The sequence below is a fragment of the Notamacropus eugenii genome, chromosome 1 (assembly GCF_028372415.1).
Source record: "Notamacropus eugenii isolate mMacEug1 chromosome 1, mMacEug1.pri_v2, whole genome shotgun sequence".
Lineage (NCBI taxonomy): Eukaryota > Metazoa > Chordata > Mammalia > Diprotodontia > Macropodidae > Notamacropus > Notamacropus eugenii.
The window spans coordinates 497,869,032-497,882,207 of record NC_092872.1 but is presented as its reverse complement, the minus strand read 5'-3'; the positions used below and the strand labels follow the sequence as shown (position 1 = coordinate 497,882,207).

At 42.3% G+C, this 13,176-nt stretch overlaps 1 protein-coding gene across 2 annotated transcripts in view; it reads left to right on the top strand.

The window, feature by feature from the left end:
• COL20A1 (collagen type XX alpha 1 chain) overlaps positions 1-13,176 on the top strand; it is a 117,978-nt gene that overhangs the window by 25,258 nt on the left and 79,544 nt on the right. The window contains exons 6-9 of one of the 2 annotated variants that reach the window (XM_072633306.1): positions 96-236; positions 1,169-1,239; positions 3,759-3,863; positions 4,961-7,372. In XM_072633306.1, the coding sequence (XP_072489407.1) occupies positions 96-236; positions 1,169-1,239; positions 3,759-3,863; positions 4,961-5,086 (443 nt within the window). In that variant the 3' untranslated portion in view covers positions 5,087-7,372. Of the gene's footprint in view, positions 1-95; positions 237-1,168; positions 1,240-3,758; positions 3,864-4,960; positions 7,373-13,176 lie in introns of those variants that run through there. The other variant, XM_072633307.1, reaches the window with a different exon arrangement.

The window sequence follows — 13,176 nt, the reverse complement described above, 5'->3', positions numbered from 1 at the left end:
TGAAAACTGAGATCCAGACTGTTCTCTGGTGGGAGCAGGAAGACCTCTTTCTTCTAACGCCCTCCCAAACCAATGCCTTATGTTTTTTCTTCTAGTTCAACCTAACAAGGAGATCAAAGTGGTCTCTGCTGTCAGAAGAAGCAGTGTCACCAGCTTAGCAGGGGGAGCTGGCCCCTTCTATAACAGTCCACCTCTTCTGGGTCTCCCACCAGGCTCTGAGTGCAACCCCAAGTCAGGTAAGGCTTCCTGTTCATCTCTTGGTCAACATCACTCTTCAATTCAGTGGCATAGTGCAGGAGAAAGAGCCCTGAAGTCCACATCAGAAGGCTGAGGCCTCTTTCTTTGTCACCCTCTTGCTATGTGATCTTAGACAAGTTGAACACAAACTCCATCAGCTGACCTTATCTCTGTGGCTCTTTCAAGGGTGATTTCCTAAGTTACCAGTCGTCAAGGATTTGGTTCTTCAAAGCGCCACTAGGTGGCGTGACTGGAGAGGCAGAGTTCTAGACCTGAAGTTGCGAGGTATTGTCCATAACCTGGTGGTATCAGATGCTTTAAGTAGGGTGAAGCAGATATGATCTTGGCTAACCCATGCAGTCCCACAGACACATTCATAAATAAACACTAATATCACAGACTTCCAAATGTAGACATACACACACACTCATATGCAGTATCACACATGCTCATACAAATATTCAGTTACAGACCATTAAGTATAGAGTGTCCTATTGTCAGGGACTATGTTTTATCCTTCTCTATGTCTCCCAGAGGAACCTGGCACATATTGGGCATGAGTGAATGAATGAATGACACATTGCTTGTGCCAAAATTGAAGGTTCTGTGCTATAGGCACAGGTTTTGCCAAAACTTGCAACTCTTTTCCTTAAAATGCAAATCTCTGGGTCTTTGGATCAGGATTCCTTTCCAGGTCTTCATGGGTACCTGACTGTAATAGCTTGAGTGCCCATTTGTCCATCCCAGAGATAGGCCACTTTCTTAGTACGGTAAGGGAATGTTTCCCCTACCCAAGATAAAAGTTGGGGATAAATTAAAAGGCATGACCAGGGTTGGTGGGCTTCACTGGGATAAAAGGATGGGACCCCTCCTTATTCCCTTCTGTGGACCTCCTTGAACTCTAACTAAATGACCCCTTCTTCCACATCAGTGTTGAAGAGACAGGTAACCAGTGAGGAGCTATTGTCCCCAGGAGCCCCCTATGTGAAGAAGACTCTAACAGTAAGTGGACAGTTGTAGCTAGAAATCCTGGCACCCAGAGAAAATTTGATTGGGAATACTGAGGTGCAGAGGATGGGTTGATCATGGATGCAATCATGCTGGAAGAGGGGGTGATCTGTCTGAGAGTAAATCTGGCCAGTGCCTTAGTGTTTATTGGGAATAAAGTTAAGTCCTAGGACACAATCATGGAAAGGGAACTCTAGAGATGGTAGCCTAGGGGCAGTCATGTTATGGATTGGTTGGTATAAAAAGGGAAAGAAGTCATTGTAGGGAGGCATCTTCTTGGGGAGGAATAAGAATACCTTTCCAAATCATTGCCCCCATCAGCTGCCAATAGCCCTGGCACAAAGTCTGAGTTTCCCAATGTTAGATTTGAATGTGTCCATGAAGCCCCAAAACCCCATGAAGGGAGGGAAATTAAGGGAGAACCTAGAATGACTTTTTGTGGAACCATTCTGCTATACCTGTCCTCTCTCCTTTCTTTCCCTTCTCTACCTGCCCTGCTATCCTTACCTTTTTTTTTAAACTTCCCCTTATGTTATTATGGGCAAGTAGGAAGCTGAACAGTGTAATGGAAAGAACATTGAATCAAGAAGAAAACCCTGACTCTAGTCTCAACCATCCGCTATGTGACCTTGAGGAAGTCATTTCCCTTTCTCTAGAACTCAAGTTTCTTCATCTGTAAATTGAAGGAGTTGGATTTGGTGATTGATATCTGAGCTCAATTTCAGCTCTAAAATTTTATATCTCTATAACTTAGCTCAATTTGATTGAACAAGTCACTGATTCTTCCTGTGCTGATGTCAACTTTGGGAGGGTTATAGTCAGTGGGTTGAAGGGAGTATTGCACGGTGAATCAGGTGCTGGAGCTGGAGTTAGCAGTACTAAATTTAAATTCTAGTTTTGACGTCTATTAGCTGTAGGACAATGGACAAGTCACTTAACCTATCTGAACCTGTATCCTCATTTATAGAAGGTAGCAAATAGCTTGTGCTACTTCCTTCAAAGAGTTGTTGTGAAGAAATTGCTGCGCAAATGTGAACTTTAATATTACCTGTCCTTACCCCTGTGCTGGACATTATTTTTTATCAGTTCCTTGGATGAAGGCATTGATGTTATGTTTGTCAAAGTATCTGAAGATGTGAGGCTTGGGGAGATGGCTAACTGAAGAATTTGATAGGCTAGAAAGAGGAGCAGAGTGAAATAAGATAAAATTTGAGAGGGATGAATATAAGCTTCCACCTTTGGGTTCAAAAACTAAACTTTACAAATTTAGGATGAGGAAGGCATGACTAGGCAATAGCTTTTTTAAAAGATCTTTGAAAAAGATCTGAGGGTTTTAGTGGAACACAAGCTCAGTATGAGTCTACAGTACAACATGACAGCCAAAAATAGCCAATGCTATATTAGTTGTCTTAAGAGAATGATCATTTCCAAAAAAGAGAGATAATAGTTCTGATATTCTTTACCCTGGTCATTCATATCTAGAGCACCACATTCAATTCTAGGTGCCACTTTTTAGGGAAGACATAAATAACTTGGAAATTGTCTGGAAGAGAGCAATCAGGATAATAATGGGACTGGAAAACAGACCATGCAAGGATCCATTGAAGGAACCAAGGGTGTTGGGCTAGGGGAAGAGATGATTTAGGGAAGACACTGCAATCATCTTTAAGTATATGAAGGGCTATCAGGTAGAAGGAGTAGACTTGTTTTGCTTAGTCCCATAGGACAGAACTGGGAACAGACAGGCAGATTTGGGTTTGGTAGTAAGTAAAACCATGTTTAAGAAAAAAAATAATATATATAAGAAAACACTTCCTATTAGAGCTGTATTTAAATGGAAAAGACAGCCATAGAAAGTAATGGATTCCCCCCTCACTGAGGTCTTTAAGCAGGGGCTGGATCACCACCTGCTGGAGATGTTTTAGGAAGGATTTTTAGTCAGGGGTAGTCTAGACTAGAAGCCCTTAGACATCCCTTTTGGTCCTTAGATTCCGTAATTCTTTGTGCCAAATGTCAGGCTAAGCACTGCAGGGCAGAGAGGATGAAGAGAGAGAATCTTTGCCCTCAGAGAGCTTGTTGAAAAGGGACAAGATCTATGATCAGATTGTAGAAGAGTATTGACTTTTCCTTTTCTCATCTTTCTCCCCCTTCCTCTTGGTTCTGCTTCACCTTTCCCAGTCTTTGCTTTCTTCTTTGTATTTTGGGTAATGGGGCCTAACATCTTGACACTCTGGGCTGGCACAGGGACTTTGAGGCTGGTAGCCACCCAATATTGCACATAGTCCCAGAAACAAAAATTTAGACCATTTGAGGTCATTAGAGGCCATCTAGTCCAACCTCATTGTATAGATGAAGAAACACTCCTGAGGAGATAAAATGACTTGCCTGAGATCTGTCAGATTAGATAGTTAAGTGGCAAAGTCAAGATTTGAATCTAGGCCCTTTGATTCCAAATTCAGGCCTCTTTCAATTGCACCACTGTGTCACAATAATCTTTTGCCTTCTCCTTCCAGATTGTGGGGGATGCGGTGGGCTGGGGGTTTGTAGTCCGAGGAGGAAGACCCTGTCACATCCAGGCTGTGGATCCTGGAGGCCCAGCTGCTGCTGCAGGCATGAAGGTACCTCATGGATGGGCTAATGGGGGAGACGAGCTTTTTCCTATGCATTTGTGTTCCTGTTTCATGGTCCTTGAGAGGTTGCACTCAGGGATGGGCACTGTGAGCTTAGAACAGTTTACTGTCCATTTTCAAAACCATTCAGGACAGTAGTTGAGTCAAATGCTGCTTCAGGCTGGGGTCCCCCAAGGAAAAGCTAGGATTCATAGAGAGCTTGTCTAGACTTATTTTCTCTTTTCCTCTTTTCTTTTCCCTTCCTTTCTCTTCTCTTCCCTTCTCTTCTCTCTTCCCTATTTTTTTCTCTCCACTCCTCTTTTCATAGTTAAGAAATAAAAAAGGAAAACAAAGCAGAGAGAGAGAATGCTTGAACATGCTTAACCAGATGCAACAAGACATGTTGCTTTTTGGACCCATTGACCACTGGTTCAATATGAGAGAAAAAAAAGATTAGACTAAAAGTACCTTAAAATATTGGCTTCTTGGGATTAGGTGGAAGTAAGATGGAATCCCATCTTTTCCACAGACAACTGGGCCCATTCTGGTAGGTCAGGCCCAGGTGCCTACCATATGAAAGGCAGCATTTCCTAGTGGAAAAAGCAGAGGACTAGAAACCATAACACCAGAGTCCTTTTTGTGGATCTGTGACCTAAAGCCCTTCCTCCTGTAAGAACAGGTATGTCCTGTTAATTCTTGACCCTGGGAAAGGGCCCATAAGGCAGAGTCATCCCAGGACTTTCCCAAGATTATGCTAAGCACATGGCCCAAGATTCTGTAGGGGATTCTGGGAGAGGAGGTATTCAGATCTTGTATCTCAGTGCAGTATATCTGAGCTGAGAGACTGATAGGAGAGGAAGCAGTGTGACCTAGTGAAGAGGTTTAAATGGGATGATTTTGGAGCCAAAGCCTTCATCACATCACATTTAAACCAAATGAACAGACATGATTCTTTCCCTTGCAGACCTGATCTGGCCTTAGCAAATGCTCTAGACACCAGAAAAGTCACATGCCTTTGATGCTAAGACCTGGCTGTTTCTGGTAGATATCATGGCCCATTTCCCCCTGTCTCACTGTGCCTTAGGTCCTCTTTCTCTCCAATCCAGGTATGCCAGTTTGTGATCTCAGTGAATGGCATTTTGGTGCTACATCTGGACTACCAGACGGTCAGCAACCTCATTGTGACGGGGCCACGGACACTGATTATGGAGATTATGGAAGACATAGAGTGAAAGAAACCTGAGAGTCTCCTTTGCCAACCTTCCCCTGCCCCTCCCCAGTGCTGGACTCCCTTTGCCAACCAGGATGAACTGTAAGGCCATCGAAAGGCCAAGACTAAAATGTTTGTGGGGTGGGGAATGTAACTTTAGAGAGAAGCTCTGAAGCCCTGAGAATGACCAAGTTGCCCATTATGTAAACATTTATTGAGTACCTACTATGTGCAAAGCTCTCTGTCTGGCATTGTGGTAGGCGCTGAAATGGGTAAGATATGTTCCTTTCCTCAAAGAGTTTGTAATTCAGTAGGGAGGATATTGTGTATGTGTGTATGCATACATGTGAACACACACAAAAATACATACACATATATCCCACACACATATATGGGTGTGTGTATGTATACATTATATATAGTATGTGTATGTATAGATATAGTAGAAGGTAGGATGTGATTATTGACCACAAGAGATTCACATATACAGTTTGAAGGAGTCAGAGAAGAACGAGATCATTTCTGTTTAAAGAGCTCAATCCAGGAGGTATTACAGACAAGATGACCTTTTTATCAGGAGCTTTCCAAAGAGATCCAGAGCTACCTTTTGCCTATGGCAATGAGGGTGTCCAGAGATGGACCAGATAGTTACATGAAAGAGAGTGTGGTGTAGTGGAAAGGACATAGGACTAGAAATCTAACCACCAGGGTCCTAGTTCTGACTCGGACCTCCATTAACTTGACTCTGTACCTGAGGCTAGATATTTCCCTCCTCTGAACTTCAATCCTTCTCACAGGGCTGTTATGAGGCTCTAATGAGACAGTATCCATAAATATGCCTTTGCAGAGTTAAAAGAGCTATAAGAAGATGCGGCCCACACTGCTGAAGCAGAGTGAATTGAGGGATGGAGAAGGTCTAAAGCATGAAGGAGGTACTGTGCCCTGCTTCAACCCTGGAGGTGACTGCCCCATGTCCTAAAGCCACAATCAAAGATAGACCTTGGGCTCTTTTACCATTTGGTCATGACTTTAGTCTGGTATACCACCTTCTGTTGTCGTACCATAGGAAGCAAAGCCTGGGTCTTAGGACAAAGGGCAAAACTTCTTGGTCTTCTGTATTGTCCAACCCTCAGAGCTTGTGACTCTCAGAGTTTATGACACACATTGGAAGGAGCTCTGATGGCATGATGTCTTCTTGTCATTGTTTAGTGGCCTCCATACTTTGAGTCTGTGTGAACACCTCCAGCAGACCTGGCAGAACAGCTCTGCACATTCAACACAAGCATAACCAAAAAAGAAACCTAGGGAAAGAGACAGGGAAAATAAGATTTTTTTTCACAATGGTTTAAACAGACCAAGGGAGGCTCTGTGCCAGCAGAAGTGCTCTAACCAAGAGATGGCCAGAACCTAAGAGTCTACGTCTTGCTCTAACCAGTTCCTCAGAAAGTATTATTTTCGCTAAGTTTGTTCTTGATGCTTTTTGTTTTGCTTTGTCCATTGGGATCATTTTCTTATATAACCCCTCTCCCTACACATTGAACCCTCCCTTGTCACAAAGGAAATCAGTTCAGCAAAATCAACCTGCAAAAAAACAGCTATGTCTGATAGCGTATATCACATTCTTTGCTAGTAGTTCCCCACCTGTCTTCTAAGAGAAGGCTACATGTTACATCCTCCATGGTCAAACATCGAAATCAGTCTGAGTTCAGTCGTCTTTGAGTGTCATTTTCATTTGCCCAATGGTAGTGATTGTGCTTGTTGTTTCAGTAGTGCAGCTTCCTTCACCTTGCATCAATTCATCCTAGTTTTCCCATGTTTTCTTGAATTATATTCATTCCCTTCCTTCCTTTCTTTTTTCCTTTTTCTCTTTCCCTTTTCTTCTTCTTTCTCTTTCCTTTTTCTTCCTTTTTTCTTTCTCTTTCTTTTCCTTCCCTTTTTTCTTTCCCCTTCATTCCTTGTTTGTTTATTTCTCTCCCTTCCCTTTCTTCCCTTCCTTTTCTTTTTTGAACCAGCCTTGTGACTTTTTCAGTGTAGGAAGCTTCTAATAAGAAAACTCTATCCATGCTGATTAGCACCTGTTCTACTCCTTACAGTCCTAGAGAGTGTCCTAGGGGGTGGATGCTGGCAAGTTCACTAACTTGCTCAGGGCCACTACAGCCAGTATGTGTCAGAGGAAGGACGTGATTTCAGATCTTTCTGACACCAGAGTCAACTCATTAGGTACTAGTCTACACTGTCTCTTGTTTCTTAGGATGTAATATTATTCTATTATGTTCATGCACCACAGTCATTAAACAATTGATAGTCACTCATGGTGTTTGCAGCTTTTTTTGTTACCACAGAATGAAGTTAGGAATATTTAATGATATGTGGCACCTTTTTATTTCCCTGTCATTAACCTTTGTTTTGTGTGTGTGTGTGTGTACACATATGCGTGTCTTGGTGCAGTTGTGGAATGACCAAATCAAAAGAATATGAACAGTTGAGTAACTTCAGATAGTGTTTTAGAGATCTTCCTCTCTGTGTGTTGGGGGTAGGAGACATGATCAGTACTGAAACAGTTGAGTGTGAGAGCACCTTTACTCCCTACTCTCTCCCCCACACTCCAAACTTCATGTTTCTCAGAATAGGGAGCTCTGATTCTACTTTTCTCCTTCCACATCCGATTTCCTATTCCTCAAATGTTGACTCTAGTCACTGTGGGGATAGTGGGAAGAGTACTGGCCTGGAAACCAGGAGAACTGATGGTCTCAACTCTCAGCTCTGCCATTTACTAGCTATTGAAACTTGACTACATGACTGAGTCTCAGTATCTTCATCTATAAGATGGAGATAATATCTGCTGTCCACCTTCACAGTGCTGGTAGCAGGATAGTGGTTATGAGATAATAGATGTTAACCTACTATCCCCAATGGACATTCCTGGAGTCCTTGAAAAAGCACTTTCTTTAGAAACCTTTACAGTATGTAGGTACTACAAGTAGCATCTTTATTTTATAAATGAGTAAACAGATTCAGAAAGGTTAAATGACTTTCTGAACTTCTTAGGAAGAGTCAGAACCAGGACTCAAACACAGATCTTCTGAATCAAGATGCCCCGAAAAGAGAAAATATTAGAATTGGTGGAAAGAAAGGAAGAGGGGGAAAAAACATAGTCTGAGAGGTCATAATCAAACTTTGTTAACCTGCTAATTTTTTAAGGGATCCCCAGACTAATAATTGGTTGATTCACTGAGTTTCCCACAGTGCCTGCTTTGGGAAATAATATTACCCCAAACAATCAGTATGTTCCACAGTACGCTACACACATTCAGTACCTCAATTTAGCCTCTGAGACTGAGATGCAACAGAGTGTGGATCCATTTTCTGCTGCCTGTGCTAATTTTGGCCTGACAGTCAATATCAAGAAAACAGAGGTCCTCCATCAACCAGCACTGCACCATCCATATGTGGAATCATCGGTCATAGTAAATGGAGAAATTTTGAATGCTCTAGATAAGTCCACTTACCTTGGCAGTATGCTCTCCAGACCCGTCCACATAGATGATGAGGTTGATGCACACATTGCCAGAGCTAATTCAGTGTTTGGGAAGCTCTGAAAGAAAATGGGAGGGATAAGAAATATCAGAAAGCATACCAAATTAATGGTCTATAGAACCATTGTGCTGACTACATCGTTGTATGCCTATGACACCTGGACAGTCAATTCTGTGCCAGAAAACGGAATTGCTTCCACTTAAATTGTCTCAGAAAGGTCCTGAAGATCACCTAGAAAGATAAGGTATTGTATACTGAGGTCCTCTCTCAAAATGAACTGCCAAACATTCAAACTCTGTTGTAGAGAGTGCAACTCCAATGCCCTGGCTTCATAGTTGAAATGCCAAATGTATACTTGCCCCAAAGATGGAGAATTCACACAAGATGAATAATGGTGGTAAGAAGTGATACAAGAACACTCTCAAGGTATTTCTGAAGAATTTTAACATTGATTCTGAGACTTGGTTAATGCTGGCATAGGACCACCCATCATGGTGTGCCCACATCAAAGAAGGTGCTGTATTCTAGGAGCAAAAAAGAATTGTAGAAGCACAAAGGAAGGATGAACTGGTCAAATCCAGAGCTACTTTCACTACAAATGTTCCAATCGACCACTTATGCCCAATCTGAGGTAACATCTTTTGAGTCTGTATTGGACTGATCAGCCAGAACCAAATGAATGTTTCATACCCAACATTTTGATGTTATTGGTCTTCTTCAAAGATGAAGACCAAACGGCAATGACACGTGTCTGGTACTTTGCTCAGTGCTATGGAGATGACACAATGTGGAGAAGAGATAGTTTATACTTTACAGAAGCTCACAACTCTTTTCATTCCTGTCTCCATGTCTTTGCTCAGGCTGTCACACACCTGTGCTCATCATGTTGTTGTCCTGCCCCAATAGAATGTAAGTTCTTTGAAGGTAGGGATTGTTTCTTTGTTTTTGTGTCTTCAGTGACTGATGCTTAATAACCATTTAAAAATAGTTTTTGAAGGAATAAATAAATGCTCAATGAGAAGAAAATCCTAACATCTGAGGAGGCAAACAATGGAGAGCCAAGTCATGCTAAGTTGGTGAAACAGAGGTTAAGACTCATAGATTTAGAACTCTAAGGAGCCTTAGAGGTCATCTAGCTTCACTCTCATTTTACAGGTCAGAAAGATGAAGCCCAGAGGATTGTCCCAACTCACAAAGTAAGTGTGAGTTTGTGTTAGAACTCAGATGCTCTAACTCTAAATCCAAACAGCAGGAATTCAAGAAAAGGGTATGTAGTTTTAATATCAAGAAGAACTTCCTGGAAGATGAGGGTCTTAAGCTTGTTCTCATTTTAGGACACATTTTACAGTTTTTTTCCTGTGTGTACATGTTTGGAATCTTGGCTCATTCTGTTTGATAATGTGATTAATAAAGATCTTCTGTTTCTCATAAAGTCATTAGCCTCTATCTGTTCCATTCTAATTTTGAAAGAACTATTTTCTTCAGTGAGCTTTTGAATCTCCTTTTCCATTTGGCTAATTCTGCTTTTGAAAGCATTCTTCTCCTCATTGGCTTTTTGAACCTCTTTTGCCAATTGAGTTAGCCTATTTTTCAAGGTGTTATTTTCTTCAGCATTTTTTTTTGGGTCTCCTTTAGCAGGGTGCTGACCTGCTGTTCATGCTTTGACTGCATGTCTCTCATTTCTCTTCCCAGCTTTTCCTCCACCTCTCTAACTTGATTTTCAAAATCCTTTTTGAGCTCTTCCATGGCCTGAGCCCAATGAGTGGGCTGGGATACAGAAGCCTTGACTTCTGTGTCTTTCCCTGATGGTAAGTATTGTTCTTCCTCATCAGAAAGGAAGGGAGGAAATACCTGTTCACCAAGAAAGTAACCTTCTATAGTCTTATTTTTTTTCCCTTTTCTGGGCATTTTCCCAGCCAGTGACTTGACTTCTGAGTGTCCTCTCCACCCCCACCTTGCCTCCAGATCTGCCCAGCCAGCACTTGGGGTCTGAGATTCAAATGCTGCTTCCCAGCCTCAGGGCTATTGGCAGGGGTGGGGCTGCTATTCAGTGTGAGATTAAGTTCAGGTGCTCAGGTGGGGGCAGGGCCACCTCATGGGGCTCAGTTCCCTCAAGGGGTTTATGCAGAGACCTTCAACAATAGATCCGGGCTCCTGCCTGCTTTGGGAGCCCCTGTCTGCTGCTGCCTCCCGAGGGGGCCCGAGTTATGGGGGCACCCCACTCCCCTCTCAACCCACCAAAGAGACCCTTTCATTGACCCCTGTCACCTGTGGGTGGAAGGACCCGCGTGGCCACTGGAGATTCCGTCTCAGATCCACTCCTCTCGGTGCAGCGTGGCCGAGGCAGGGCTAGGCTTGGCTCCTGGTCCGCAGCATGAAGGACCTTTTGCGAGAGGTTTGCAGGGCTCTCTGGAACAGAAATCTCCTCCGCTCCACTGTTCTGTGGCCTCTGCTGCTCCAGAATTCACCGGGAGTTCTTTTTTGCAGATATTCTGTGGGCTGTGGGTTCGGAGCTAGTGTATGTGTGTCTTTCTACTCCGCCATCTTGGCTCCGCCCCTCATAAAGATCTTCTGTTACCAAAGACTTTGAGTTCTAGCCTCTTTAAACTGCTGTACTCTAAGAGCTGTATTCCAAATAGAGAAAACACCAAACAAAAAAAGGAAATGAACCTATTTGTACAAACATGCTGCAGCTCTTTTATGTGATAGCAAAGAATTTTAAATTCTAGGGATGCCCATCAATTGGCTGAACAAGTTGTGATATATTATTTTGATGCAAAACTATTGTGCTATAAGAAATGATAAGCAGAATTCTTTCAAAAAAACATGGAAAGATTTATATGAACTGATGCAAAGTAAAATGAGCAGAACCAGGAGAACAGTTTAACAGTAACAGCAATATTGTATGATGATCAACTGTGAATTACTTGGCAATATAATGACTCAAGACAATTCTGAAGGACTTATGATGAAAAATGCCATCTACCTCAAGAAAGAACTGATGGAGTCTGACTACAGATCAAAATATGTTCCTTTTTTTTAAAAAAAAAAACAACAAACTATTTTTCTTGATTTGCTTTGATTTTTGGTCTGTGCTTTCTTTCACAATATTACTAATATGGAGATATGTTTTGCATGACTGCCCATGTATGTTCAGTCATTTCCATTGTGTCTGATTCTTCATGCTCTCTTTTGGAGTTTTCTTGGCAGAGATCCTGGAGTGGTTTGCCACTTCCTTCTCCAGATCGTTTTACAGAGGAGGAAACTCAGATGAGGGTTAAGTGACTTACTCAAGGTCACATAGCTAGTAAGTATCTGAGGTTGGATTCTTGACTCCAGGCTTGACATTCCATCCACTGTGCCATCTGCACATGTATAACCTATATCAAAGTGCTTACTTTCTTGATGAGGTGGGAGAGAGGGAGGGAGAGAATTTGGAATTAAAATTTTTAAAAATGAATGTACAGGGGCAGCTAGGCAGCACAGTGCACGGAGCACCACCCTGAAGTCAGGAAGGTCTGAATTCAAATCTGGCCTCAGACACTAACTATGTGACGCTGGATAAGTCATTTAACCTTGAGTGCCTCAAAAAAATGTTCTAAATTATTTTTATGTGTAATTGGGGGAAACTGAAAAAAATGCTGTTGACTTAAAATTTGCAATCTTTTTCTCCTTTCTCCTCAAATTGGATATTGTTCTTAGACAACAATCTCTACCTCCATCTCAAAAAGCTTCTTTTTATTTTAAAGACTTTCAGAGAAGCAGAATCTGCCATTCTTTGTCTTAAGTGGAAAGGGAGGAAAGGGGGAGAAGGAGAGAGAAAAAGGGGAAAGAAAGAGAGAAGAGAGGAAAAGAGAAGGAAGGGGAGAAGAGGGTGAGGAAGGAGAGCAGAAAGAAGGGAGGAGGAGAAAAGATATAGAGAAGAAAAAGAAAGGAGAGGTGAAGAAGAGAAAGGCCTGGGAAAGAAAAGAAGAGGAGGGGAGGAAAAAATGAAAACGGAAGGGGACGGGTATTCTATCCTACTTCAGCAATGATGTCACTGCCTCAGAAGGAGTTTCATAAGTTCCCCTGGGGCTAGACCAGCAGCAGTTTACAACTTGACTCTTTCCCTGAAATCAGGAATGTAGATGACACATCTTCCCTCTCTTCCCTCTCGGACCAGTCTGCAAGGAAGTTTCTTTGAAGGAAAAGGTTTGTGATGGAACCCAATTCCCATCTACTTTAGGGTCTTTCCTCAGGGTAGCAGAGTTGAGCAGGGGTGTAGTGGGGGAGGTTAACTTCTGAAAGACTGTGCTGGGCAGAATGAGAGAGTGTGTGTAACTCAGTGCATATTCGAACTAAGATGGGCACAGAGACCAAAAAATGTCTGGCAAATTAGGAATAAAATTTAAATTTCTGGAGTTTTGAATTTTTAGGAGTAAAATTCTAGAAAAGACTGCCCCCAAAGTAAGCTGACACTAGCAAGGTTGGCTGCTTATTGAAGACCCAGTGGATCCCTTGGGAAAAACATTGGATCTAGGTACTCAGGAGACCTGCGTTCCACTTTCAACTTGTATAGCCTTTGTATCTGTTACG